The sequence below is a fragment of the Bactrocera tryoni genome, chromosome 5 (genome assembly GCF_016617805.1).
Source record: "Bactrocera tryoni isolate S06 chromosome 5, CSIRO_BtryS06_freeze2, whole genome shotgun sequence".
Classification (NCBI taxonomy): domain Eukaryota; kingdom Metazoa; phylum Arthropoda; class Insecta; order Diptera; family Tephritidae; genus Bactrocera; species Bactrocera tryoni.
The window spans coordinates 8,984,473-9,012,330 of record NC_052503.1 but is presented as its reverse complement, the minus strand read 5'-3'; the positions used below and the strand labels follow the sequence as shown (position 1 = coordinate 9,012,330).

The 27,858-nt window shown below is 38.7% G+C and overlaps 2 protein-coding genes across 7 annotated transcripts in view; both read left to right on the top strand.

Moving 5' to 3' along the window:
• Window positions 1-10,224: 10,224 nt before the first annotated feature.
• Window positions 10,225-23,626, top strand: LOC120776955 (PE-PGRS family protein PE_PGRS47-like). The gene is made up of 3 exons (XM_040108044.1): window positions 10,225-10,237; window positions 22,556-23,451; window positions 23,501-23,626. Exons 1-3 carry the CDS (start codon window positions 10,225-10,227, stop codon window positions 23,624-23,626), a joined length of 1,035 nt encoding a protein of 344 aa, XP_039963978.1.
• The window catches only part of LOC120776903 (SCY1-like protein 2), a 41,481-nt gene continuing 36,527 nt past the window's right edge, over window positions 22,905-27,858 (top strand). For 5 of the 6 annotated variants that reach the window (XM_040107972.1, XM_040107968.1, XM_040107970.1 and 2 more), the window contains exons 1-3: window positions 22,905-23,814; window positions 24,016-24,141; window positions 24,268-24,366. In XM_040107972.1, the coding sequence (XP_039963906.1) occupies window positions 23,635-23,814; window positions 24,016-24,141; window positions 24,268-24,366 (405 nt within the window). In that variant the 5' untranslated portion in view covers window positions 22,905-23,634. The remainder of the gene's footprint in view (window positions 23,815-24,015; window positions 24,142-24,267; window positions 24,367-27,858) is intronic. The other variant, XM_040107973.1, reaches the window with a different exon arrangement.

Genomic DNA, 27,858 nt, shown 5'->3' with positions numbered 1-27,858 from the left:
TCTCGCAGCTTCAAATGAACTGTCAGCGCTGACATGTTGAGTGTTGATAATTTTGACTGACACTCCATTTTTTAGCGTTTATGACAAGTTTGCGCTGCTCCTGCTGTCATACTGCCGCTTTTGCTCGCTTTTTTATGCATGCAATTCATAATTTACTGCTTTTCCAATGAATTTACGTGTGGGTTAATGCGTACCAGTATTCACATAAATACATACATATATGTATATATGCACATGTGTGTGGATATGGACAGGTGTAAATAAGGAGGTGGATTTTCATTAAAGATTGGAAAATTAATAAGTTAAAATTATTCACACACGCACGTAGGAAAGATACTCTGTATGCGCAAATATTTCGCCAGCAGGTTGAAATTATCCCGCCATTTCTTCAGATGATATTATGTTCGCCCGCATATTTTCGCACTACTCATCGGACGAAATAAAGGAAATATTTAATGTGAAATAAAAAGCAAAAATATTGTATCATAAATATGGCAGTGTGGCGTCTCTTTGGACGCTGAAGTCCGAGACGAGCCATAAGCTGGTCAATTAACGATCGCAGACAAAGCAAAAAAATGTAGTATATAATATATTTCGCGGTGGGAAATTTTCGCTCATAAAATATACGCCATAAGTGCAAATGTATACTTATTGCACCGAAAATTAATTGCAATTATAAATATGTATGCATTTCAGTTTTCACCATAAATATTTATAGTGCGCATACGTAAAAAGGAAAAAATGTCAACCCAATGGCAATTGGTCGTATTTTAAGTAAGTTAATTTTGAAGTCATTTCGAGACTGTCTTTTCAATTTTCATGTCGTCTGTATGTCGACTTTTACTGTTCCTTGATATCTTGAGTCAACGGGCTTGAAGCAACAAATTTCAAACTGTCGAATTGCAGGTCTCTGTACTTCAGTTAATATTATTAGATCTATGAGTGTCTGAATTTGACTTTTACTGCCTTTATATTTCACTGCAAAATCAATTTTGTTTATGTATAATATTAACAGATAACCAAATCGTGACTGTGGATTACCTTACGTAATTCCGTTCGATGAATTCCGATATAATATAATAAAAATATAAGAGAGCGAATATTCTCAAAGTTCTAAACTCCTTCACTTGCTGCCCAAACAAAAAATTCAGATAATCACATAGTGACTTGACAGTGTCTTTTTAGTGAATTTTCTCAAATCGAAATAGCTGAGCGCGCCCCCATCCGGTTGCTTTTCACTTAAGCGATTTTTAAGGAGTCACATCCGTTTCGACAGTGAGAAGTCTGCCACCAAGCATCTTTCAACCGGTCTAGCCGGTCGACGGCGAGTCACGAAATGTTCCAATGTGGATTTATGCGCGTAGGCGAACTCTTTCAATTAACAAGCAAATAAATAAATGGGAATTACAAAAAGTTTACAAAGCTTCTAGAATTAATTTACTCCGCCTTTATTACGCTAACTCTTTAAACCCAAATAAATTTAGTATATATTTGATTAGGTCAAGGTATCTTAACTATGCCGCTTAGTTGAGAGCCGCAGAAAAACCTCTAATTGCTTTTACTCTACATTTTAAATCACTTTTAAGATGCTACATGGCTCATAAAATTTTCTCGTCTGTGGCTGTTTGCGAGCGCACAAATTCCCGCTCACGTATTGTGGTTGTTCAGCCATCACTACTAGTCACCCGCGCACAGGTATATGTGTATGTAAGTGCACCTGCAACATCGCCTCAATATCGCTCTTTGTGCTTACATTGATTAAATGGGAATTTAATGTGCCTTCACTACATTCGTCGGTGGAAGTATTTTTAGCGTCAGTTTGGTTCAAGAAGTTTTTGTGCTTGTACGTAGGCAGCTGGGTGAAAAGTTAAGTGTGTGGGAGGGCAGAGAATTAGCACTTTTAGCAATGCATTCTCACTTGCGTGTTACGTGCAAAATGCTCCTGAGAAAATTCGTGTTCGAGTTCGATTTACTGCCTTAAATTTTTGATGGTTTTTCACAATTTATTTAGACCGTCTTTCCTAAGGATTGCAAACAATTCACGTATATCCTTTACACTTAAGTATATTGTCCGTCCATCCGTCCGTCCGTGCAGGCTGTAACTTGAGTAAAAATTGAGATATCTTGATGAAACTGCGTATGAAGGTTTACGAGTTCGTAGCTGGGCGTAATCGGACCACTGCCTCGCCCACAAATCGACATTAACTGAAAACCTATAAAGTGTCATAACTAACCCCTAAATTAAGATATAAAACTGTAATTTGTCACAGGAGATCGCAGTACTAAGGGGCACCTGTGGGCCCAAAATTTTGAAAATGTGGGCGTGACGCCATCCTATAATAAGTTTAATATGCATATCTCCTAAACCACTAAAGCTACAACAACCAAATTTGTTGAGCTCGAATAATACCGACAGTGGGAAAATAAATGAAAACGGAACATAACCCCGCGCACTCCCCATATAACGGTACTCATCAAAACTACTAAAGATTTCCTCCGAGATGATATGCGAGGCTTTTATGGAAGACGGTATGAAACTTGCACGATGGGCGTGGCACCGCCCACTTTTTGGTGAAATCCCATATGTCGGGACCCGACTAACCGATTTTGACTAAATTTACTGCATAGCATTCTTTTCATATTCCTATGACACAGTGTGAAAATGTGCGAAATCGGACAACAACAACGCCTACTTCTCATATAACACAATTTGAGATTTCACTTGATCCTTTCACATTCCAGTACACAAATCAAAATGTAATTAATATACCGGAATAAAATTTTGCAGTAATAATTCATTTAAAGTATGCTACATTTTGACCAAAAATTGCCCTTGTCTAGCTAAAACTGTTCAAGGCCTTAGGTACCGAATATGTGAACCCCAGTATATATAGCTGACTTTTGACCGAAAACATCGGTCAATGTGTGAGATATACAATTGAAATTCAGACGGAATCTTTCCCATACAATAGTAATTCTGTGTATCAAAAATGGCTTGAATCGGATCAATACTTCCATAAGCCCTCATATACTTAATTTAAATATTCTCGAACTTCCTGGTAACTTTATGTTGGATATTACCGCCAATACTCGAGTTATTTCAATGAAAATTTCAGCACATATTTTACTCATAACAGTATATCATTGTGTTTAAAATTACCACACATAACCATTATTAGGATTTTCGAACATCCGGCTGATTTTGTATAATGACTACGTATAATGATTTTAATTTTTCTAACAAATCTTATGCCGAATATATATGTATGTAGGTCAGTGTATAAGTTATATATGGGGTAGGTATTTATAAAATTGCTTAGATTCCGATCTTCTGATTGAAGTTTTACATCGTAAGGCATATCCCTGGCCTTGATTTCTGCAAGTTGGAAGAGTATAAACTGTCACATATGTACAATTTGTCAACTCACACTATTACTACACTTAATACAGAAGTGCCAAAGGTAAACTTACTTTACTTTACGCAATCAGCAACTTAATGAGTTAATTAAACACTAACTTTGCTAATTACTCACCAATTCCCACCAAAAAAAAATAAATTTCACTAAGAAATCGAAATGTTTATGTAAATATCCATGTCTGCCATATCGCAATTAAATGTTTTATTATAAGGTGCTTAGGTATGTATGTGTGCGTGTGTGTGCACGCGGTCATCAAACGATCATAGTTAAAAACAGAAAGGGAAAGGAAAATCGTCTAATAAGCAACAGGTTGTCGCAATCAAGAAAATGATGTAATGTGACAACAAAACCATCGACCATTGCTCACTTCTAGCAAATATTGATTGATGGCCCTGCACTCACGCAAATACTCGTGTGTGTATTTGTGTTTAATTTGTATGCTGGGAAATTGGAGTGAAATGATTTAAGAGTGTGTGGCGTTGCTCTCGTGTGCGTATAAATAGACGAGTATGAATGGGCAGCGTTGAGTCCCGAGTAAATGCTAAGGACGCAAGTGTGTTAATTGAATAAGTTTTATTTTTACTCATGCCAACTTATTCCACAATAGTTAGGTGTTAGTTGTATGGACGGCGAACTTTGCACAGCGTATTTAACGGTAATATATACTCCATTGATTTGGAAATAAAGCGAAAGTCCAATTAAAACTTCATTAAGCAGCACGATAACTGTATATTTCATTGAGCAAGTCGAAATACCTAAATCTAAATTTTTGGGTTTGAGGTAGGGCACGTGCACGAAGGCTTTCGGCGCACTCTACAGTGGTTTGAACGTTAAACAGTATCAGAGAGATTTAAATTACACTTTTCAATCAAATGACAAGATATTAAATTTGTTGCACTCATGTGGAAACGTCAGGATTATTAAACAGATAGTCAGACATCACGTAATCAATTCCACTTCGGGAGAAAAAAGTAACATATTTCTTCCGTGATAGTAGAAATATCCACCAACACTACCAGACGCATACATTATATACATATATGCGACTTTAAATACTCCATCCATTCAGAAATTTTGAAGGCAAGGAGCTGTGTAAGCGACGTTTACTTGCAATTTTATGACACAATTAAGTGAAATTATATTCCAGCATAAATAAAAATGTAATTCGTTGCTTGGCAAAGGTTGCCAAGAAGCCGGCTCAACTTGCACACACACACATGCGTAGTAAAGTGACTGCAAGGAGAATACTTAATGTACGCGAAAACATGTTTGCACAGGCTTTACTAATAATTAAAAAAATTTTCAACTACTTTTGCGAAAGCGAGCGTTAAAATTAAACATTTGATTCGATGAAACATGCTTGCTCACTTGAAAACGACTTTATTCGCAATTGCCACATTGCTTCAATATAAATGATTTTGTTTGGAATTTGACCTCCATGTTGCAAATATATTTTGCTCTGCTATAAGACATTTATTTTTCCAAATGATGACTTGCGGTCGCGCCGTCAGTCGGGTGGATTGCGGTTTCTGGCGTGGTTGGCGCTAAATATTCATTGGTGGATTTTTAAAATAGCGCATTGGCTAGATGTGAAAGACAGCATACAGAGAAGGTATAACTAAAACATGTTTTTAAACATTTCTTATACAATTTTTTCAAACTGCATAATATTTTATGCAAAACCATCTTTGTATTGCGTTTATGGTACTAATGAAAATTTTGAACTTTTGTTTCTCATACGCCACGTCTACCCTTCAGAAGCATGTGTTCAATATTTGAATACAATTTGGTTAAACATGTAAGGAATGGCTAAGTTTGGGAGTATACGAACATTTTATACCCTGGCAACATGCAGGAATCAAAGCCGGCGAAATACTATTACACGACTGTTGGCGAAACTTTATTTTAAACTAACAATTTGGCCGACATCTTGTGTATTGGTGTAGACACCGCTTACGTGGTTGGCCGATATACTTATGTGAAATAACGTCAACTGGAAGTTTGAAAATTATTATATTAAGAATATAGGGACTAAGGGAAGTATTGTTCCGAGACAACCCACTCTTGACACAAGCGTATATTATTATCAAAAAAACGTGTTTCCCGAATTTCAACAACACACACCCACAAATTGACTAAAAAGTCAACTATACGCACTGGAGTTCTCATATTATCCATCTGGGTTTTAGAAATATTATATTACGAAAGAATCAGTTGGAATTTTAAATAAGACAATTGGAGGTCCATGGAGGTGGAATTTAATAAAATCGTTATATGGGAAGTTTAAAACTGTTTTTATCATCCAATTACACCTATTATTTGCTGACGAAAGAAGTGTCGAAATGAAATTTGGGTCATATAGCTTGAATATATACATTAAACCGATTAATGAGCGGGCACACACCCATTTTTGAAAATGGTGCCCCTTGCTATTGCGATCCCTTGTGCCAATTATGTTTAGCTTTATATCGTAATTTAGGGGTTAGTTATGGCATTTTATAGGTTTTCGATTAATGAAGTTTTGTGGGCGATGAAGTGGTTCGATTACGCCTATCCGAGTTAATAATATTTCAAAAAAAAACGTATTTTGCTAAGTTGGTAGAATTGTCCTTAATGACTATGCCAAATATGAGTCAACAGTTTGCTAACAGCTGCTGCTTAAGGGGCTATTCTGGTCTAGACGAATGAATTTTAGGCATTTTTTAAACTAAGATAGAAAAAAATGAAAATCATTTGCACTATCCATTTTTTTTAAATGTTTTTTATTTACATTTTAATAATATTAAAAAAAATGCAAGAAAAAAAAACAAAATTCGTCGAGAGAGTGGAGTGGGGCTTCAAAAAAAACGGTGCGTCCTGGTTGACGTGATTTCAACCCTTGTAGAGATCTAAACACAACAAACAAGAAGACTCTTCATTAGTAAGGATGTCATTATCGGGTTGACCATTTTCAAAAAAACAAAAAATGACAAAATGGCGTCGACTTTGAAAAAAAAAATTTTTGACCCGATTTTTTCGACCTTTTCGAATTTTTTAAAAATACTTCAAATCAAAATTTTCGGAAATCCAAGGCAGACACGATAGAGCATTGTATAAAGAAGATATATACCAAATTTCAAAGGAAGCGGTTCAGTAGAACTTGAGATATCATGTCAACCATCTCAAAGTTTAGGAGACAATTCTAGTGAACACGGCGCCACGTCACAAAATCGGTTGTATCTCCGAAAATAAGTAGAATTTTGAAAAATCCTATCAAGGTCATATTTTTGAAAGTCTAAACTTTCAAAATATGCAAAAAAAAACCGATTTTTTTCAAAATCCTAGACCAGAATACCCCCTTAAGTCGGTACACCGGTGTAGTTTGTTGCAATTTTTACAAAGGATAAAAATATCGAACAAAAAATTTGTCTCAACTTTTGTATTACTAACCTTATTTCGTGTAAGGAATCGTTGCGAATGTTGCAGTTTTATCAAAAACACAAGCCTACGAGTGGTACAAAGCCTACACAGACGGTCGAAAGATCATTAAAGACATGCCGAGTTCTGGACGACCTTCGATCTCTTCAACTCATGAAAATACTAAAAAGTGAAAGATATGGTGCGTGAAAATTGCCAGGCAAGTGTTAGAGAGATGGCAGAAGAGCTCTCTCGCGAGCTCGTTTGATTGATTTTGGTGGATATTTTGGCTATGAAACGCTTTCAAACACCGTATTCATAAATTTGGCTCCGTGTGATTTTTTCTTGATCTCTAAACAAAAACTCCTGTTTCAGTCGAGGACCTATGCCTAACTCGATTATTCTTAGTTGATACAAACAACCGTTAGGTGAACAAAACTACTATACTCTATAGCAACATGTAGCAAGAGTATAAAAAATCATGAACGCTTTCTTCCAGTGCTTACTTGCTTCACTCTAATATTTTGATGAGATGGGTACTTTGCTCTATGAAGAAACGAAATTTACCGTATAATCCTAGCAACTAATATTATTCATGCCTAAGTGGCAATAAATATTTGAACTAAATTCGCTGTGAGAAATCATAAAAGCTGACAAACATTTAGTGAATTTGTGCACGCTGTTATTGACTTTGACACGCATCAAGAAACTTTATGAGGAGAAAACGCCACTGACGGATTCTCTTATTTTCCGAGCAACAAAGCGTGAATAAATGCGTATAAAACATAATGAATTAATTAGAGGTCGAAAGTAACTGTGTAATTTCGAAGAAGCCTTAGAGAAATTTGTGCATTTCTACAATTGTTTTCCGCTCGTGAAGTCTCGGGGACGACTGCGACAGGCAGGCTCATCTGACAAAGAATTCAATGAGTTCGAGCGAAAGCAAACCCATACAGACAATTGCAAACACAGACATGAAAATGGCATGAAATAACTAATTGCTGACGCTACTCACTTTACTCTTCGAATGCACTGAGCTGTAAGGAATATTTGACGTTTCCTTTTCATTTTATTGCATCAATTAATTTCTTTTTTTTTTGCTTCTACCGATTGATTAGAGAATTTCCCGCACCAAAGCGTATTTAAAGATAAAGTAAAAATATCAATTTTTATAAGTTATAGAAATTTAGAGATTTTAAAATCTTTTTAATATTTTTAGTTTTCGAGGAAATCTAACTTTTTGTTTTGTAGAGCATTCGAATTTGTAGTAATGAGTATTGAACATGGCTAATGATCGATTTTGATCTCTTCGCAATTAAATTCGTAAATCCCAGAGTTAAATTGAGCTAACATATAATATTGAACAGTCGAAAAAATCTTTTCGTATTTATAATCAAACTTAAACTTATTTTTTTTTTTATTTATCTAATAAATAAATAAATGTTAATGGAAATTACTTCGATTTATATGCGAGTAACTACTAACCCACCTAATAAAAGCACTCGCAACATGAAAGAGGTGGATGATTTTTCATAATTAAAATGTTCAACCTACGAAACAGCAATGTTTATACGTGTACACATGCTCATATTCATGTTTGACGGTGACCGCGCCGATGGCTAAACTTCGTTCGTCAAAAGTGGCTTTAAATATGCTTACAAAATGGAAAATTTACGCAACCGCTAAGCCAACAAAGGCAGGCCGGTCAGCGTAACCAGAGTGCGACACAATTCCTCCAACAATAAACCCATAAAAATAACGCCATCAGTCAACGGGCAGCGGGCATAACAGCCCATAAAGCCAAGCTAGACAAGCCACCTACAACAAAAGCAGGTGTTGTTACAAGCGGCCATAAACTGAATACTCCAGCTTTTACATGAATTTCATATGCGCAAACAACGGATGGGTGGAATGGTCGGGGTGTCTCCTTCAGCGTTACATATTATGGATTTACTGGATTCTTTTCATTCACGTGAGTGCTCGGGGTTTTGCATTTTCTTGATTTGACCGTGGGTTGACCCAATGTGCATACTTTCACATACTTACAGTTATTGCACGTTCAGATTATATGTTGTTGTTTTCCGAGTATGTAAGACTGCGTCGGTATGCGAGAGTGTGTGTGTTACTTGTGTAAAATGCTAATGTTTTTTATTCCCAAGTATTTTCTGAAATACTATGGCCACAGATTGGGAAGTAGTTGCTGGTGGTGGACGACAAGCAATGAGTGTGATGTTAAAAAATTGCATACTGCTTCGACTGTACGTGGACCAGAATTTACTGCCGCCCAACAGCTCTCCTATCGCCCAGCAACCAGATCTACATAGGTAGTTAGCCAATGAAAATTCTGAAAATTCACTAAAACATGCAATATTTTAATTTTAATATACACGGATACTTCATCCTTTCATTTCAGGGGTTTTATGGGTTTCTTCGGTTAAAAAAGCAGTATTTTTTCAAAAAAATTTTCTCAAGTTAAAAATTAAATAATTTATTAACATTTTTTATTGTTACAAACATACATTATTAGCAAAGAATTTCCGAAATTTTTGAAAAAAAAGATATTCTTAACCTGGCCATTGCGACCCCACTTCCGGTGGCCCCTTGGAAAAAAAGCGCCCGCGTTGGCAGGATAACTCCTTACAGGATTATCCAAAGTGAAAAAATACGTATTTTTGTTAAAACCTTAACTTAGAACTTGGACGAAGGAAAAATAAAAAAACTGAAAGTGGAACTGATATTTTTGGCAGACATTTTTACAAAAAAAAATGAAAATTTTAGTGAATACATTTTTTTTTTCCAAAAGTGAAATCAAAAAAATCCTTCGTCGAAGTGTTTAAGAATTGAGATACAACCTGTGTAAAAATTCATGAAGATCGGTTGAGTGGTTCTCGAGAAATCATGCCAACCGACTTCAAAAACACAGTTTCGAGAAAACGCGTTTATAGAGAGCGTACTTAGCCTAGCTAGACTCGAGCGCACACGTTCTCAAGGCTCTATCTCCGCAACTATTATTCGGATCAACTTCAAAATTTAGGGCAATTTTCTAGATGTGTTGTAGAATTTAATAAGATAATAAAAAATGAAACCAAATCTAGAGGAATAAAAGTGAATTCGACGGTCGATAGTGTAGTTATCTCTTTCCCGCCGGTTTACATCCATATTTGGATACAGAGCCATCATGACCACACAAGAGTTCCTTCGTTGATATTCTCTTGCATCGGGAAGAGTTAAACTTCTGTTCGATGAGGGTATGTTAAGTAATAGCGGTTATATCTCCTTACCAAAAGCTAAATACTTATTTACGACTTTAAGCAATTCTAGAGACATAATTGCTTAATACAGAATACACCCTTCGCTCTTTGACGAGCTGTACTAACATTGTTTACACCATGATGTATTTGCTGTGAAAATGGCAGATGACGGTAAATTTTAGCAAACACATAAATCGCAAATGTGTGCATACATATATACAGGCGTGTCGGTGTATGGCTTTATGGCTGCGTGTAATTCATTTTGGCATTGTGTGACATCCATCAATCTCTTAAAAATTTTAATTTAGACAACTCTCAGAATTTACAAGAGATAAATATGTCGCTGTCATGCGCTCGCATGGATTGCAGCAAGCCATGGAGATAACTCGCACAGGGTGTCGGTATGCAGGTTGACTAAAAACTTTCTGTCGCAGCTGTCGTGTTCGCCTTCGAATGTCATACTTTGCAAGGTTTCATGTGCCAAAATGTTTGTATATAACTATTATTATTTAGAGTATATAACATACGGCTTAAGCGTATGAATTTGAACCCAAAGTAACTGCATGCTTTGTTTAATAAGATTTTAATGTCATTTCCCTTTAAAATTGACACTTCTTAGCTTTTTACTTCCGCAGAAACTGTTAAAATTTAATACGTCTGCAATATGTGCAGGAAATTTGAAGCCGAGCTGAAAAGTATTTATGTAAGGAGTGAGTTTCTTTGTCGATATGAACCTGAATATGGCGTGCAGCTGTTCTTTTCGGAAGCAAACCGGAGGTAAAAGAGCTTGGACGACAGCTAAGTGATGGTCTTGGACGCATTAGAAATAAACAATTCACGCTCCTTCTACATTTTGGCTTTTACCTTCCTCTACAGACACAAGTTGTGAGTGAAATCGAAGAAATACCCAAATATTGAGCAACCTGATGCGAACGCACTACGAGGCCATTCTACCACGCATTCATGCTTTCATTCACACTAATAAATTTTAGAGCTCAACTTATTTCTCTTGCTTCGTTCTTCCTGCTTGCCTCTAGTGGCGTTCATCTTTCGTAGAATTTTGTTGGAAATATATGTGTGTGTGTGCATGTACAAGCACAATCCTGTCCCACCTCGGAGTTTAGCCACCAATTCATGTGCATGTTAAAGAGATTTTGTTATTATTCGGAGAGCTGCACATGTGTGAGACTTGACAGCTTTGGGACAAAGCGAGGCTACCATTTAATGTTTTGAGCCACATTTACCTTGTCAACAATAATACAACAAACTGCAAAGAAGGCATATAATGTAATCCATGTATGGTAAACCTACAAGTGTATGTGTTCATGTGTGTATGTATTAAATGTGAAATTTTACGCTTGCGAGTATGAAAAGTTTTGCGCACAACAAAGCAAATGTGTAAACAATATATAAGAAGTGGAAAGAGGGAATGCAGAAAGAAGTCCGTTACTTTCTCTGTGGATCTCTTTGTGGGCACAGGAACCAATAACAGTCGTTAAATTATTAAACATAAAAATTGGAATTTGGAATCTGAATTTGGTATCCCCACAAAACTAATACGGCTGTGTAAACTGACGTTGAACAACACGAAAAGCTCCGTCAGGATCGGGAAGGACCTCCCCGAGCCGTTCGATACCAAACGAGGTTTCAGACAAGGCGACTCCCTATCGTGCGACTTCTTCAACCTGCTCCTGGAGAAAATAGTTCGAGCTGCAGAACTAAACAGAGAAGGTACCATCTTCTATAAGAGTGTACAGCTGCTGGCGTATGCCGACGATATTGATATCATCGGCCTCAACACCCGCGCCGTTAGTTCTACTTTCTCTAGGCTGGACAAGGAAGCACAGAAAATGGGTCTGGTAGTGAACGAGGGCAAAACGAAATATCTCCTGTCATCAAATAAACAGTCGTCGCACTCGCTTGGCTCTCACATCACTGTTGAAAGTCATAACTTTGAAGTTGTAGATAATTTCGACTATTTAGGAACCAGCATTAACACCACTAATAATGTCAGCCTGGAAATCCAACGCAGGATTGCTCTTGCCAACAGGTGCTACTTCGGACTGAGTAGGCAATTGAAAAGTAAAGTCCTCTCTCGACGAACAAAAACCAAACTCTATAAGTCGCTCATAATTCCCGTCCTGCTATATGGTGCAGAGGCTTGGGCGATGACAGCAACCGATGAGTCGACGTTACGAGTTTTCGAGAGAAAAATTCTGCGAAAGATTTATGGTCCTTTGCGCATTGGCCACGGCGAATATCGCATCCGATGGAACGATGAGCTGTACGAGATATATGGCGACATTGACATAGTTCAGCGAATTAAAAGACAGCGGCTACGCTGGCTAGGTCATGTTGTCCGGATGGATGAAAACACTCCAGCTCTGAAAGTATTCGACGCAGTACCCGCCGGGGGAAGCAGAGGAAGAGGAAGACCTCCACTCCGTTGGAAGGACCAAGTGGAGAAGGACCTGGCTTCGCTTGGAATATCCAATTGGCGCCACGCAGCGAAAAGAGGAAACGACTGGCGCGCTGTTGTTAACTCGGCTATAATCGCGTAAGCGGTGTCTACGCCAATTAAGAAGAAGAAAAATTGGATTGTTCTGAAATCAGACTGGGAGGACCACGGCACTACAGGCCTTCTACTCGTTGCCAAATCGCTTACACTAACAAACTATATACGTTACATATTTTCGCTCCTTAGTTTTCATTCGTTAAAAACTTTCTGCTTCAAAAAATTGTATGCGCTCCGCATTTTCCTACCGGGCAGTTACTAGTAGGTGCGCGCATGTATGAATTTGCTTGTTCAAATTAAGCTGATGGATGGCGTTGGCGAATCGAACAGAAATAGATAAAGTTGTTCCAAGGTAAAATAAGAAGACGTCAAAACATCAGCACAAATAGTATTAGCATAGGAAAGAGCACTTACAAAGTTACACAAAACCTCATGGTAAACAAATAAGTGTCAGCTGTTAAAATTCCAGTGAAATCCGGACCCAGACTGGTCTTCGTTGCATTAAATATTGGGTAGTTGAAAAAGTTTTTTCGTATTTTGTCATAGATGTCGTTGCAGTCCAGTGCTACCAATTACATTGAGTCATGTAGGAAAGATGAGATTTTAAGCTTCATTTAACTAAAAAAAATTAAATTCGGGGAAGTTGAAAAAAAGTTACAGCTGTTCAAAGATGACTGAAAATAATGAAGAAACTCGCTATATCTTGAAATTTTTGTTCAAAAAAAGGATAACCTCCACACAAGCTACCAATGAAATTTATGCAGTTTACCGAGACGATGCTGTATCGGTTCGTGTAGCACACCAATGGTTCGCTCGCTCCTGTTCTGGAAATTTCGAAATTTCGATTAACACTGATGGAATAATGCCTCTAGCGGAAAAATGGCAAAACGTGGTCGACCAAACTTGTATATAGTTGTTTATTTATTTATTATTTCAAATATAAAAAAAAATAAGTTGAAGAAATACGAACAGACTTTTTCAACTAACAAAAATACTAAATACCATGAGGTTTAATGATTTGCGTGCATGACATCTTCTTGGAAGTTTGAGTTCATCTTAAGTTAAGAAAATAATGAATAGAAGAAATTCGAAGGAATAGAGAGTTAATAAGCTTCTAGACTTTCAGCACTTGTGAGCATTAAAATCATTTGGTATTTTAGCTTAGGCATCACAGTATTTAGTTTTTCTCTGATTTTCATGTCTAGTTATCAAGGTAGTGAGCTTACAAGGTTCCTTGTAACTCTGCCTAGTTTTTTCTTTTCTTGGAAAATTTTCCCTTTATAGAATTAAGAGGCAACTTTAGCTAGTTCTACATATTTCGAGACATTTATTTCGTTCAGAAAAAAATTAAAAATAATTTTATCCATCGAAATTTGTTAAGCTGCCCTTAAGGTTCATATGACTGTTGGCTAGTAGACTGCAAATATTCTAACAACGATCTTAACCTATAAATCTCTTGAGGACAGATAATGAAGAGCAAATTACCAGCAAGGATTTATATTTTGTCGCCAAAGCATTTATATTAAGGCACAACTCTCTTTGGGCATTGATTTAAACTTGCTTTATTGCTGGACTCTGCTAATTAATTATAAAATAGAAAATTTAACTCAAAAGACAAATTTCGGTTCGGTTTACGCAATTCGGAAGCATCGCACTTTGACGCTCTCCAGAGTATTGTGTTAGTGTAGTAGCTGTAATGTTACGGCTGTTATTGTTTTTGACAGCAGAAACCGCCATGACTATCAGCAGCGCTGTAGCGTCGCCACCGCCATCATTGCTGCCATAGTCATTGCCACCGCAAGGCTCCGTCAGCATCGCAACCACTTTGCGTCCACTATTTGTACGTGAACGCTGCTATTTATAAAACTTGTTTGCTTGTTTTTCTTGCGACGTTCTGCTTATTTATCCCCGCCAGCGTCGGCTACGCCTATACGTATTTTCTTTACTTTTGCTTGTTATTCATTTAAATGTTTTTGTTGCTTTTATATTTGTACAAGCAGTTGTGCTTTTTCCAGAGCCATCGGGGAGCTCTTGTGCCATTCGCGCTTCATACACACACACATCCACACGGAATTTTCGTTTCTGCGTGCGTATTCGCTAGCCTGTTGCCTGTTGTTGCCTCCATAGCGCGTGTGTGCGTGTTTGTGAACCGCGTAGCTCAACAGGCAGGATCAATGTATTACAGTTGAAAATGTTTCGCTTTTATTTAATATAGCTTTTCAGAGATTTACACGCGTCTACATGCAGAATTTCACTAAAATAAAATTTTAATTAACCAAATTTCGCAAAAAGCGTGTCGATAAAACGTCCGACAGTTGATAATTTGTTTGGGGGCGTGCTTCTGACACCTTCGTAAAAATGAGAATAAAGCGTGGGATTTTCTGTAGAAAAAGTTCACAATTGAATATATACATACATATATTTTAGAATTTATAGACTATGCCTACGCGGTGTATGCCACAACGTATGAGTAATATTTGGTAGAACGCCGGTCGAGAAGGTCGTAGAGTATTTGGCAATCATCATATGTGTGGAATTCGTAATTTATAGCATTTTTTTGGGACTTTGGCATTGAGTGTCTTGAGTATATGAGTACCATTCGTTGGAGTGTGGGTTAAACGTCAAACCATAATACGTTCATATCTAAGGTGCACACTAAGGAGCACAATGAGCGTATAAAATGTCTCAGAGTTTTTCGAGCGCAAAACATGGAACACACTCCAATTGTCAGACAAAGTAAAATCACGCTAAAAAAGTCAAATTTTGGTAGATTTAGTGAGATTAGCTGGTTGTTGATTTTTCCTGAACTGGCGATTCATGAAGAGCGCAAAAAAAATAATAATGGGTGGTCGAAAAAGTCTTTTCGTATTTTGTCCGAAGGTAGAGCTGTCGTATATCTCCAGTGTTATCAATCACAATGTGTCATACCACATAGTTGATTAGAAATACGAAAAGACTTTTTCGACTACCAATATTTAGCAGATTACCGTGACATCCAATACTAAGCCTCGGAATATTGTTTCTTTAGAAGGGGATTTGAAGATTTTGTACAGTTATGTAAATAACACATTTTTACTTTTTGAAAAGATTATTGAAAAATGCCCCTATCTGGGTTTCAGGGTTAAAAGCAAAATAACGGCATTGTGTTGGAGTACGTGCATTGCATGGAAAATTATTAATCAAGTTTCGAAACCCCTTTTAATTTTATCTTTTCTTACTTTGAATTGGCTTCGATAGAAATAGGCGCTCCAGCTTTTAAACGATAGTTTGCCTTCTCTCTCCCATAAACACTTAAATTTACTTTTCAACGCACCTTGTGCTCAGTGCTCAACTATTTTTGTATGCATACAGCTGTAGAATCCATAATGAGCTTGGGAAGTGTTAGTCAACAAAGCGGATATCTAACGGATATCGCCTCAGCTGCTCCTCGCACCTTTACCCCTTCAATGTGGAGAAGAGGTTCTTACTTATCGATGTGCTCACTGTGGAGCAGAGTCCTTTACTTTTCAATGCGTGAATGTGTTGGCTGCAACGTTGGTTTGTTGCTCTACATTGCTGTTGCTCACTTAAATTTGATGGCGATGCTTCGATAAATGGGCATACAATTTTATGCTGCAATACCAACAAGCGCATAATATTAAACGCTGGTCATTCGGTTGGCAGTCATGACCATTGCGTTGCGTCTGGGGCACTGAACACTTTGAAATCCCGTTTGTGCAATTTACAATTCTACATTGCTGCCACTTTACCCTTTTCCAATGCGATATCGCAGAGTAGTCGATGCATACACACTCACACACACTCACACACACACTTATGCCTGCATGTGGGTGGTTGGGTGAGCAAATGGCAAAAGAGGAAATAATTTCCGGCTTTTGAACGATTCAAAGGGTGATAGACCGGAAATCAAATTACTGCAATGGCTTAGACGTTAAACCGCTATTTTGAGGTACAAAGTGCCGCAACTACCCGCGAAGACCCGTTGAAAATATCGACTGCGCGTTGAGTGCGCACACAAATATACTCTCAAAGTTACACATATGTGCGCCATAACAAGCTTTGCTCCATATTACACGTTTGTGTACAAACGTCTTTGGAGCTCAGTTCTTCTTGTGTATATGTACATAATATGTTTCTTTTTTCAAATGTGTATTTATTTCTAAAGAACGCCATGCATGACACATGATATTTATTATAGAAATTATGTATGTTAATATGAAAATTTACTGTGTTATTATGTTGCCTGTCGCCAGAGCAGAAATTGGGATGATAGTGTTCTTAGTGCAGACAATTGATGGTGGAATTGTTGTTAGTAATAGCAGTTTTAATGTCATGCTTGACGTCAGAAAGATATAGTACAAATTGTGAAATTCACCTAAAGATTGTCTTGAAGTCAGGATGTGGCAAAATCGAAATGCTCAAGTGCCACTCCGCAGACAAATTATCTTATTTTGTTTAGCAAGCAAAAGTCTCATTTCACTGCCTAGTCTTCCGACTTGTTGTACCTTTCTTTCCTTTATTAATCAGGACTGATGGACTGCTAGATCTGAAAAATTCTTATGAAAAGTGGCGTCACTTACAGAAAAACTCATTATTTTCGGAGTGCTTTTAGAACTCTTATACAGTTTGCAATTACTGCCTTTATTTTTCTCTTATATTTACCGAAGTCACAAAGTCAATATGCTTGGAGATATAAAACCCGAATCTATCTATCAAAATTGTTGAAAAGTTTATTTATTATTTATTCCAAGCTTTTATATACTAGTATAAATAAAATCGTACCTTGACAGCAACTGCAAAGTGCATTGGCAAAAGCCTTGAAACTACGAATGAAGGTAATCAATGAAATATTCAATCATACAAATAAACAGCTGAAAATTACGACATGCTCAATTTAGCTAGCACTCAAATAGCTTACATAACACTCACCTGTGCTTAAATAATGGTGTGTCCAGGAAATATATTCTAAAGTACCAGAGGGCTATCTCAAATGACACACCCGGAATGTCATACGTTATTGCTTTAAAGAAAAATAATCATCAATCAGAAAAAATGTCGTTTTGCAGACAAATACGAGAACTGCCGATAAAAAAAATTCTATTGTTGGGTTATCCTCCATTTTGCGTTCTTCAACTGCAATTAATACCGCTTTCTTCTTTACTGGCGTATACAGCGCGCCAGTCGTTTCTTCTTTTTGCAATGTGGCGCCCATTGGAGACTCCAAGCGAAGCCAGGTCCCTCCCCACCTGGTCTTCCCAACGGAGTGGAGGTCTTCTTCTTCCGCTGCTTCCCCCGGCGGGTACTGTGTCGAATACTTTCAGAGCTGGAGCGTTTTCGTCCATTCGGTGAACATGACCTAGCTAACGTATCCGCTGCCTCTTAATTCGCTGAACTATGTCAATGTCGTCGTATATCTCGTACTGCTCAGCGTTACATCGACTGCGGTATTCGCCGTTGCCGTTGCGCAAAGAACAATAAATCTTCCACAGAAACTTTCTATCGAAAAATCGTAACATCGACTCATCAGCTATTGTCATCGTTAATGCCCCTGCACCATACAGCAGGACGAGAATGAAGATTGACTTGTAGACTTCACTTCTCAATTGCCTACTCATCCGAAGTAGCACCTGTTGGCAGGATTTATTCTGCATTGGATTTCGAGTCTGACATTTGTTATTAATACTGGTTCCAAGATAACCGAAATTATCTACGACTTCGAAATTATGACTGTCAACAGTGACATGGGAACCAAGTCGCGATTGCGACGACTGTTTGTTTGATGACAGAAGATATTTCATCTTGCCCTCGTTCACTACCAAACTCATGTAAATCGCCAGCAGCTGTACACTCTTATAGAAGATGGTACCTCCTGTACTTAGTTCTGCAGCTCGAATTATTTTCTCCAAGAGTGGATTGAAGAAGTCGCACGAAAGGAAGTCGTCTTGCCTGAAACCTCGTTTAGTGCCAAACGCCTCGGAGAGGTCCTTCCCGATCCTGACGGCGCTTCTGATATTGCTCAACGTCCGTTTATTTTAACTACGGAATAATGTCTAACATACACTATATATAAATATATGTATATATGGTGTTTTAAACTACATGGATGGATAAAAATCTCAAATAAGGAGTCTGGTAAGAGCGGGGTTTAAACATAAGATACGAATAAATAATTTAATTTTTCGAATATTTTAATATTTCCAATATTTTAATCGCAAGACTTGCTGAATTTACCGATCTGCTATCCACTGAAATCGGAATATTACAATTAAGTACTTAAATGCTTTTTTGTAGAGCAACAGCCCATTAATATTATACCGTTGTATTAGTTGGATAAACTGTCCCTTTTACTTTCACAATCGCGAAATAAAAGAAGTAAACTTTCAATAATAAATTAAACGGAATATTTAATATAAACAGTGTTTTAGTTAACTCCTTACATTCCCTTAAATATTGACCTGCTTATCTGACAGCTATTCCACTGCCACGCGATCTACCGTTATACAACAATTTATCGTGCAGTAATTAATTTTTCATTGGTATTGCAATCTGGCCTCTCAAAGTTAGTGTTTTACTGAAAGAAAATGCTGTTTGTAATGTATGTGAGTATGTGTGTGTGTTTAAGCTCTTTTTGGTTGTATTGTTTGGGCTTTTCGGCTCTACTGCGACAAAGGACATTGTTTGGAGAGTGCAAATTGTTTGCCATCGTCGTCTCTTTTATTTAGTGTTTGGTTTTACTGCTGTTGTCTGTAGCATCAAATTGCCGCTACGTGTTCGCTCTGGAGTCGGGCCAATATCGCTCGATGGCAAGCACACATCCCCTCACTTGCAGGTTTGTGCATGGATGTGTTCATACCTTTGTGTGTATGTCCGTCTGTCGAATTTTATATAGCGATTGAGATTTTATTAGTACTAAAATTAATGCCTTTTTTACCGTTGTACTCACATGTGAACACATGTATGCTATGCATGTATGGGGGTCATAGGCATATCGTCTATTTCTGTATAACTCAATTTAGCCCAAATTTTCCTTATTTGCATTGTTTGTGCTTATTAGTATGTTATTTGAAAATTGTATTACTTTTGGTGGTGCGGTAGGCAAAAGATATACATAAATAGAATCAGAATAATTGATTTAGACTTTCTTTTGTTGTTGTAGCGACAGAATTCTGCCAAGTTGATAGTCCTTGGAGGGATAAAAATCTGGGTTCGTTCCGGTTACGTAGACCCGACTGTCGTTGGAACGGTTCCGAAAATGTTCTCAATGCATGCTTCTGAGGTATTTAGAAAATATGCTCGTCTGTCATTCAATGAAACATTTTTCGAAATCGCCGTTGAGGTGAACTAAACCTAGAATTATATATTTATACCCTGAACAGGGTTTGTCACGAAGATTTTAACACCCAGACGGAAGCGTCGGAGACCCTATAAAGTATATATCAGTATGATGTGCTGAGTCGATTTAGCCATGTCCGTCTGTCTGTCTGTCCGTCCGTCTGTATATATACGAACTAGTCCCTCAGTTTTTTAGATATCGTTTTGAAATTTAGCAAACGTCATTTTCTCTACAAGAGCTGCTCATTTGTCGGATCTGCCGATATCGGATCACTATAACAAATAGCTGCTATACAAACTGAACGATCGGAAAAAAGTTGTTGTATGGAAAGCTTTCACATTTGATAATGTATCTTCACAAAAGTTGGCACAGGTTATTTTTTAGAGCAACAATGTAATCTCCGAAGAAATTGTTCAGATCGGCTTACTACAGCATATAGCTGCCATACAAACTGAACGATCGGAAAAAGTTCTTGTATGGAAAGCTTTTACATTTAACAAGATATATTCACGAAATTTGGTATGGATTATTTTCTAAGGCAACAATGTAATCTCCGAAGAAATTGTTCAGATCGGCTTACTATAGCATATAGCTGCCATACAAACCGAACGATCGGAATCAAGCGCTTGTATGGAAAACTTTCGCATTTGACGTGGTATCTTCACGAAATTTGACATGGATTACTGCTTAAGGTAATAATATAATCTCCGAAAAAGTTGTTCAGATCGAATTACTATAGCAAATAGCTTCCATATTAACTGAACACATAGTTACTAAAAGAAATGTACCTGTGAATATACCCTTCGGTGCAGCCGAAGTTAACGTTTTTTCTTGTTTTACTTCAGATGCCATTCGCCGCTCAGCAAGCCAAACATATTTATGGCATAAAAAAGTTCTTCAGAAAATCATGAATTAATGCAAAGCTGGCTGAAAACCATAAAGGTCAGAACACAATTAGAAAAGACAGTTCGACCACATACCCTATGGTGGTTCAAATGGTTAAGCCCCATATGTAAGGACAATATTTTTATTTGTTTCAAAATCATAACAATTACTGTATAAGTAGCTGAGAGGGATTGGGAGAAGAGTTCCGTGAATTTTCATATCGAATTATATTGACATTCGTGGTAAAGTTTACAGTTTAATAATTTCACAAAGTTTTTCACTTGGGAACACTTGGCAATCGTGAGTTGTACCCAAATTCTTCGTTATCAACATTCCTCCAAAATGCCAAACTTTTTGATTTCTTCCCTACCATAGCTTGTTGCTGTCAAAAGCTCTAACATTTGCATAACATAAACAGCTTTAGCTGCCTTTTTTAATTTTCTTCTTCATGTTTTGTTTCTCCCTTTAGATTTGTCAATACCATTGTCCTTGAGAGCCTTTGTTGGCGAATGGAAACCAGAGTTTTGAGTTACAAAACGACCGACAACTGTCGCAAATCAATTTATATCAATCATAATTAGGTGTGAAATAACAACATAAACGAAGCCACACGCAAACGAGCCGAGCGCACGACTGGTATGAGGTAGAAGGACGGGAAATTAACAAAGTCTTCCAACGCTCTTGTCAGCCACTGAATTTGATTAATTGTAACAATAAAGTCGAAACAAATGTTGCGCAGTCAGTAAGAGAACGGTAGTGAATATAGCGACCGCGTGACAGAGTGACAAGCATCGCCTGACTGCATACAGATAGGAGACAGAGTGGCATTGCGCGGGCATTTAGAAATTCCATCCTTGTAATTGCTAAATTTGACACGCTCGCAATTGTCACGCGAATTGTCGGCGAACTGAGAACGTTTCACTGTCGCCTATCCTACGATCCACATGCACGGCAATTAAACAACAAAAATAATAACAAGTAGTAGGCGAACATCGAGCGCGAGAAAGAATTGTACAATTAAATTGCATGAATTAGCAGTTTAAAGCAGTGAAAGAGTAATCAACAACCATACATCAGTGTTGACGACCACAACCAAAGCAACAACAATCATAATTACTGCAACTGACATATCAGCACAGAATCACACAGCCACACATCAACTGGTGGCCCACACCCGCAAGCGGCGAACTATCTGATTGTCGAACTGCCGTCACAATAGCGGTATTCCCAAAGCAGCTCTGACAGGCCACAGGCATAGAAATCTACGCACATTTGGGCGCTCACACACACATACAAAGCTAGCATTGCCCGCAACTGCCAAGCCTGCCGGGATACAAATTCAATATTGTTGCCGTTGTTTGGAGTTTATTAAATTGATTGGCCGTAACTAATTGGACAGTCGAGCGGGGCCGAGCGTACGAAAGCCGACGGCAACCACAACTATATCAAATCCTAGTAAGCGAGCGTGCGAATATAGTCTGAACAACAAACAACAATTACAACAACACCATCCACATGCAGTTGTGAACATTTTCCATTTTATAGGCACACAACAACACTTTCACGACTAGACATACAGGTAATACTAACACAAATCTATTTGCACACACACACCACACGAAGACATCCTAGAAACATTTACTAGAGAACTACATAGGCACACATACAGACACACACAAGCACCAGCACACAACAACAACGCACATAGTTTAATGAACACAGCATTTTATACAGTGTTGGGGTATAATTTAATTAGCCAAAATAGCGCAACGTTGGAAGCAACTCAAGCAGCATATACTGAACCAGCCGCAACATAGGCCGGTACAACGCGAAGCGCAGCAGCCGCTGCAGCCGCAACCACAATCACCCAAGCACCCGCCTCAGCAGCAAACACAGCCGCTCCAGCAGGTGCTGCCAAAGCTCCAGGCGCAGCAGGCGCTAGAGCTAGCTACCGCTCCGCAGCAGCAGAGGCAACAGCAGCCAACGCAGGCGCCTCAATCCTCTTGCGTGGCATCTGCAGCGGCAACAGCGAACGACCCAGCAACATTTGGTCCCATTAATCCAGCAACCACAAAAATAACAACGGCAACAACGGCGGCCAGAGTCTTCTCGCGTTACGATAGTCTTGAGGAGCTGCAGCAGCGTACGAGCAGAAGTGGAAGCGCAATCGGGATATTGCCAGTGGTCGCGGCACAGGGTCCACAAGGATCGCGTGGCAGTATAGCAGTTGGAGCTGGGGTTGGCGCGGCAGGATTATATGCGTCTGCGGGTGCACGTTTACCAGTAGCCGTCGGTGTTAGCGGCAATAGTGGAAGCGGCAGCGGTGTTGGTGTGCGCGGTTCGAGCGGTTCGCGCAGTGGTAGCATAGCACCTGGATTAGATGGTCATCGTGCAGTGCTGAGTACCAGTGGAACAGGCGTGGTATCGCCGGCTGGTCAACAGTTAAGCAGGAGCAGTGTGAATGGCTATTCAACGGCAGCTGCAGCGGTTGGTATTGGTGGTGGTGTTGGCATCGGAGGTGGCGGTGGAGCGAGCGGAGGCAGCGGTTCACAATTTATAGGTAGCACTACAACGACGACACGAGGGCGTCTCTCAATCAGTTCACCATCTGGCGCTGGCGCAAGCGCATCTGCAGCGGCGATACAAGGCGGTGTAGCGACAGCGAATGAATTCTTATTAATAGGCGGTGCTGGTGGTGCAGGCGTTGGTCAAGGAAGTAGCGGTGTTGGTGCTGCCGCAGGTAGCGGAAGTCCCGGGACTGGCGGTGTTGCTGGAGCAGGTATTCCTAAACGCCAAGGAAGCTTTTCGAATGTTTTCTCGAAATTAATCGACGGAATGCCCGCCGGTACAATGTTCTCTAAATTCAAGAGTGCCAATATGGCACCCACGTCCTTACAAAGTATCACAGATACAAATCCTATCAGTCAGTACTTCGAGATCGGCAAACAAGTGGCCAGTTCAGGCCCGGAATTGGTGTGGCGGATACACGAGGGCTACCGCAAAAGTGATGGCAGGGTAAGTTCAAAATTATAATTTTACCTCTATTAACTATTCAAAGTGTTGCTCCATGAAGAATGTATATGGAGATAACCTTACATATTGTACTACAATAAGTACAATAATGTGCAAAATTGTAGAATTATTAATAAAAATCGAAAACCCTCTGGAAATTGCAAAAGTCAATTATAACGTATCCTTTAATTTTTCATTCTTTAGGAATGTTCTATATTTGTTTTCGAGAAGAAAATTGCAGAAAAGCTTCATAAACCACGCCGTAAAGAGACAGTAACGGAACTACTGAGGAACTCTGTAAAGACAATGGAGCGTTTTCGTCACCCCAAAGTAAGTGGATAAATATCTTTTAATTATTACATTAAAGAGGGCATTGGATTATTAATTATAGACCCTGACGTGACTATTTAAATTTTATTATATTACACTCATTCTTTCTCATCTAATTTTTCATAGATTCTACAAGTTATTCACACCGTGGAAGAATCGTCAGATACTTTGGCTTTCGCTTCTGAACCCATCTTTGCTAGTCTCTCTAACATTTTGGCGTTTCATGTAAGTAAACAACTAGATAGGTAGATTAAGGTTTCATATTTACTATGCAAATAAGTTAGTAATATTTTTGATCTATTTGGAGTATGTTTACTATCATTCGAAAGAACGTTCCTTGGCATTTATTTTTTGAAGATTATCTCTTTCAAATATTGGCCATAGCTACGTCTCAGATGGTCCAACCGTTGAGTCCAATTTTCGATGACTCCTTCGAGCATTTTGACTGGTAGCTGTCGTATGACTTGCATCATGACTTTAGACTTTACTTATCCCCACAGGAAAAAGCCTAACAGTTTGACATCATACGATCTTTGTGACCAATCGATCGGCCCAAAACGTGAAATTATCTGCTTACCGATGTATTCTCTCAGTAAATCTATTGATTGATACGATATGTGAGAAATGGCGCCGTCTTGCTGAAACCAAATGTCGCCGGGATCACGAGCATTAATTTCAGGCATCAAATAGTCGGATATCATGGAGCGATAACGTTCACTATTGACGATTACATTCTCATCGGTACATTCAAGAAATATGCAGCGATGATTCCACCGGCCTACAAATAACACCAAACTGTTGTTTTTCTGGATGATATGGTAGATATTGAATTTCCTCAGGTTCCACGTCCCAAATGTGGCAATTTTGCTTTTTTTACATATCCATTGAGCCATAAATGGATCTCATAGCTGAATGAAATTTGGCTCGAAAACATTGGATCTTCTTGGAACCTTTCAAGAGCCCATAAAGCAAAGCGATGTCGCCTGGGAAGGTCAAGCGGTTTTAGTTCTTGCAAACAAGCTATATTTTGTACGCTTTCAATTTAAGATCTCGACGTAAAGTGAGCCAAGAGTTGCTGCGAACGGCAATGTTTCTTCACTGTGTGCTGGACGTGGCCTATTCAGTCGAATATTATCTAATAATGAATGCTAGGTCTTAAGATGGGCGATGGAGTTCCCAATAGTACTCTCAGTAGGCCGATTATGTTGACCAAAGTTGAGCGAAGGGTGCGAAACACATTTTTTACAGAACGTGAATTTTCCCAATAAAGTTGAAGGATTTTTGAACGTTGTTTAGGCGTAAGTCTTTCCACCAATGTAAGTAATGTCAAACAATACTGAATAAAAATAACATGACAGCATGACATGACGTACGCGTGATCTGTCAAAAAAAGGTTATTGAAAAAAGTGCCTCTACTTGCATCACCCGTTATATGCATTACTTCTGCCTCTTCTTTGGTTATGTAGCACAGTGGTTTTCAAAAGTCACCTTCACAAAGCTAAAGTTGCATAAACACTCGTATATGGATCACTAAGTACACCTATGCATTTAGGCAGCCCAGCGTGTTCGCCATTTGGTCACGTGCGGCACATTGCGAGAGATAAACTTTTCACATTTCGGCTTATATCGACCACTAATGCTGGGGTGTAGTATCCCTGCTTGTTCGCCCACTGTAAAACACACCACATCTTCACATCTTCTCTGCCGCTCTTCTGGCCTCCAGCGTATACTCAACTTGCAACGCCTCGAATATGGTTTCACCTATCAACAGCTGCGTTTGGCGTGAGTGTATATACATTTATATATATGCAGCACAGGTTGCCAAAGCTGGCACTGACACTGTGTCACGTGGCTGCGGGAACGGCAAGGGGCTGGCGCGTATGAGACTCTAAACGTACACTTTCAGCTGTGGGAAGAGCGTTTATTGTCTCCTTGCTGATGGGAGTGCTGTGTGCAGTTTTGCGGAAATTGATACACCGCAGACTGTTTACGCGTCAAGCACAACGCTCCGCTAACCGACTTTTGCATTTGATTACGTGCACCTGAGTCGCATTCGTGTGAATTTACGTATGTTATATTAAAGGTAGAACTAGTTAGAAAATTCGTTCAAAAAAGACCAACATCGGTGAATAATAACTGTTCTTGTTTGTTATACATAGAAGTAATATGAAGAAAATCGAAGAAGTTACCTTCAGCCGAAGCTGTAATCCCTTCACAACTGCGTTTCTTATACACATAATTAAATCTGAAAACGTAAGGGATCAACGGCATGCGTTCAATGGAAATTAGTGGTAATTCTGTCTGGTCACGTTGTCTATATAAACAACCTTCAAGTCGAATTAAGGTTATTGTGAAATTTTGTACACTTCCTTTTCTCATCAGGAAGATACTGATTTGTTGGAACCACCGTTTTTAGAACACTATAGCATATACATAGCTGTCATACAAACTGAATGATCGGAATCCAGTCCTTGTATGGAAATATATTTTACAAGTTATCTTTTCGAAATTTTGCATGGGTTATTGTCCAAGGTAGCAGTTCAATTTTAGATCAAATTGTTCGGATCGAATTACTATAGCATTAGTTTCCCTACAAATTGACCAATCAAAATCAAGTTCTTTGACCTTTTGTTAGTGTGAATGGTATTATAGCTTCGATGAAACCGATTATCCTCATTGTGGAAGATAATTGGTTGGGAAGACAGCAGTTTAGCGAGTAATTGATTAGGTGCCTATGCGGAGCTTATCTAGGCCTTTCTCTAGGTTAGGTTAGGTTAGGTAAGACGGCTGATCAGAGATCGCACATGGACTAGAAGTAGTCCTTTGTGAAGCCGTTGAAACTCGAACTCCCATGTTCGAACTTAGAGATCGGCAAACCGTTTAGTATCCAACACAAATTTACAGAGGCGCTTAATTTCAATGCCCGCCAGATCGGTGGGATGTCTGAAAGTATGTGCCCCCAAGTGCCTCAGTCTTGATCTCCCAAAAGCAGGGCAGTCAAGAAGGAAGTGCTGGCTAGTTTCCACTGCATCTTCTTCCAAGCAGCTTCTGCATGCGGCGTCCGGTAAAATTCCCAGTCTTACAGCGTGTATGCCAATGGGACAGTGGCCCGTCAAGAGCCCCATCATTAATTAGAGGCTAGCCTTGTTGAGGGCAAAGAGATCCCTAGATCTCCTTCGATCTATCTTTGGCCAAAAGGCTTTTGCGACCGCGCAGGTACTAATGCTGGCCCATCGCTGACCGAGCAGCCGCGAGGCCCAGCTATCTAGTAGTAGAACACAAAAGGATGCCGGAGCACCTACCCGTTCCCATTCTACCGATAGTGATTCTAGGCCTTTCTCTAAGGGCAACCACATTTCAGCCTCCGCTCAGCAATATGGTTTATATAACGACTTCATTCAAAAGAGGCGCATAATAATGTAGATGCTTTCTCTACACTATGTTTTAGTACTTATATATATATACATACATATATCTATTTACCGTAAGTGCAAAGCTATATTATTACATAAGTGCATAGTAGGATATGCAATTCCAACAAAAAAATGTTGTTGCAGCGTTGTAGACTGCAGCTCAGGTGCAAATGCGTTGTTAAGTTCTTGATCCGAAAAACTATATCAAATGACTATTTTCAATAATATTAAAACTTTAACGGTAAAAATTGGGTACATAACTGAAAATACACAAACGAGCAATCATATTCGTTACATAAATTCT

Coding starts and splice junctions, on each gene's coding strand:
- LOC120776955 (XM_040108044.1), top strand. Junction 23,452..23,500: donor CAGCGGCGATACAAGGCGGT/GTAGCGACAGCG, acceptor CTGGTGGTGCAG/GCGTTGGTCAAGGAAGTAGC.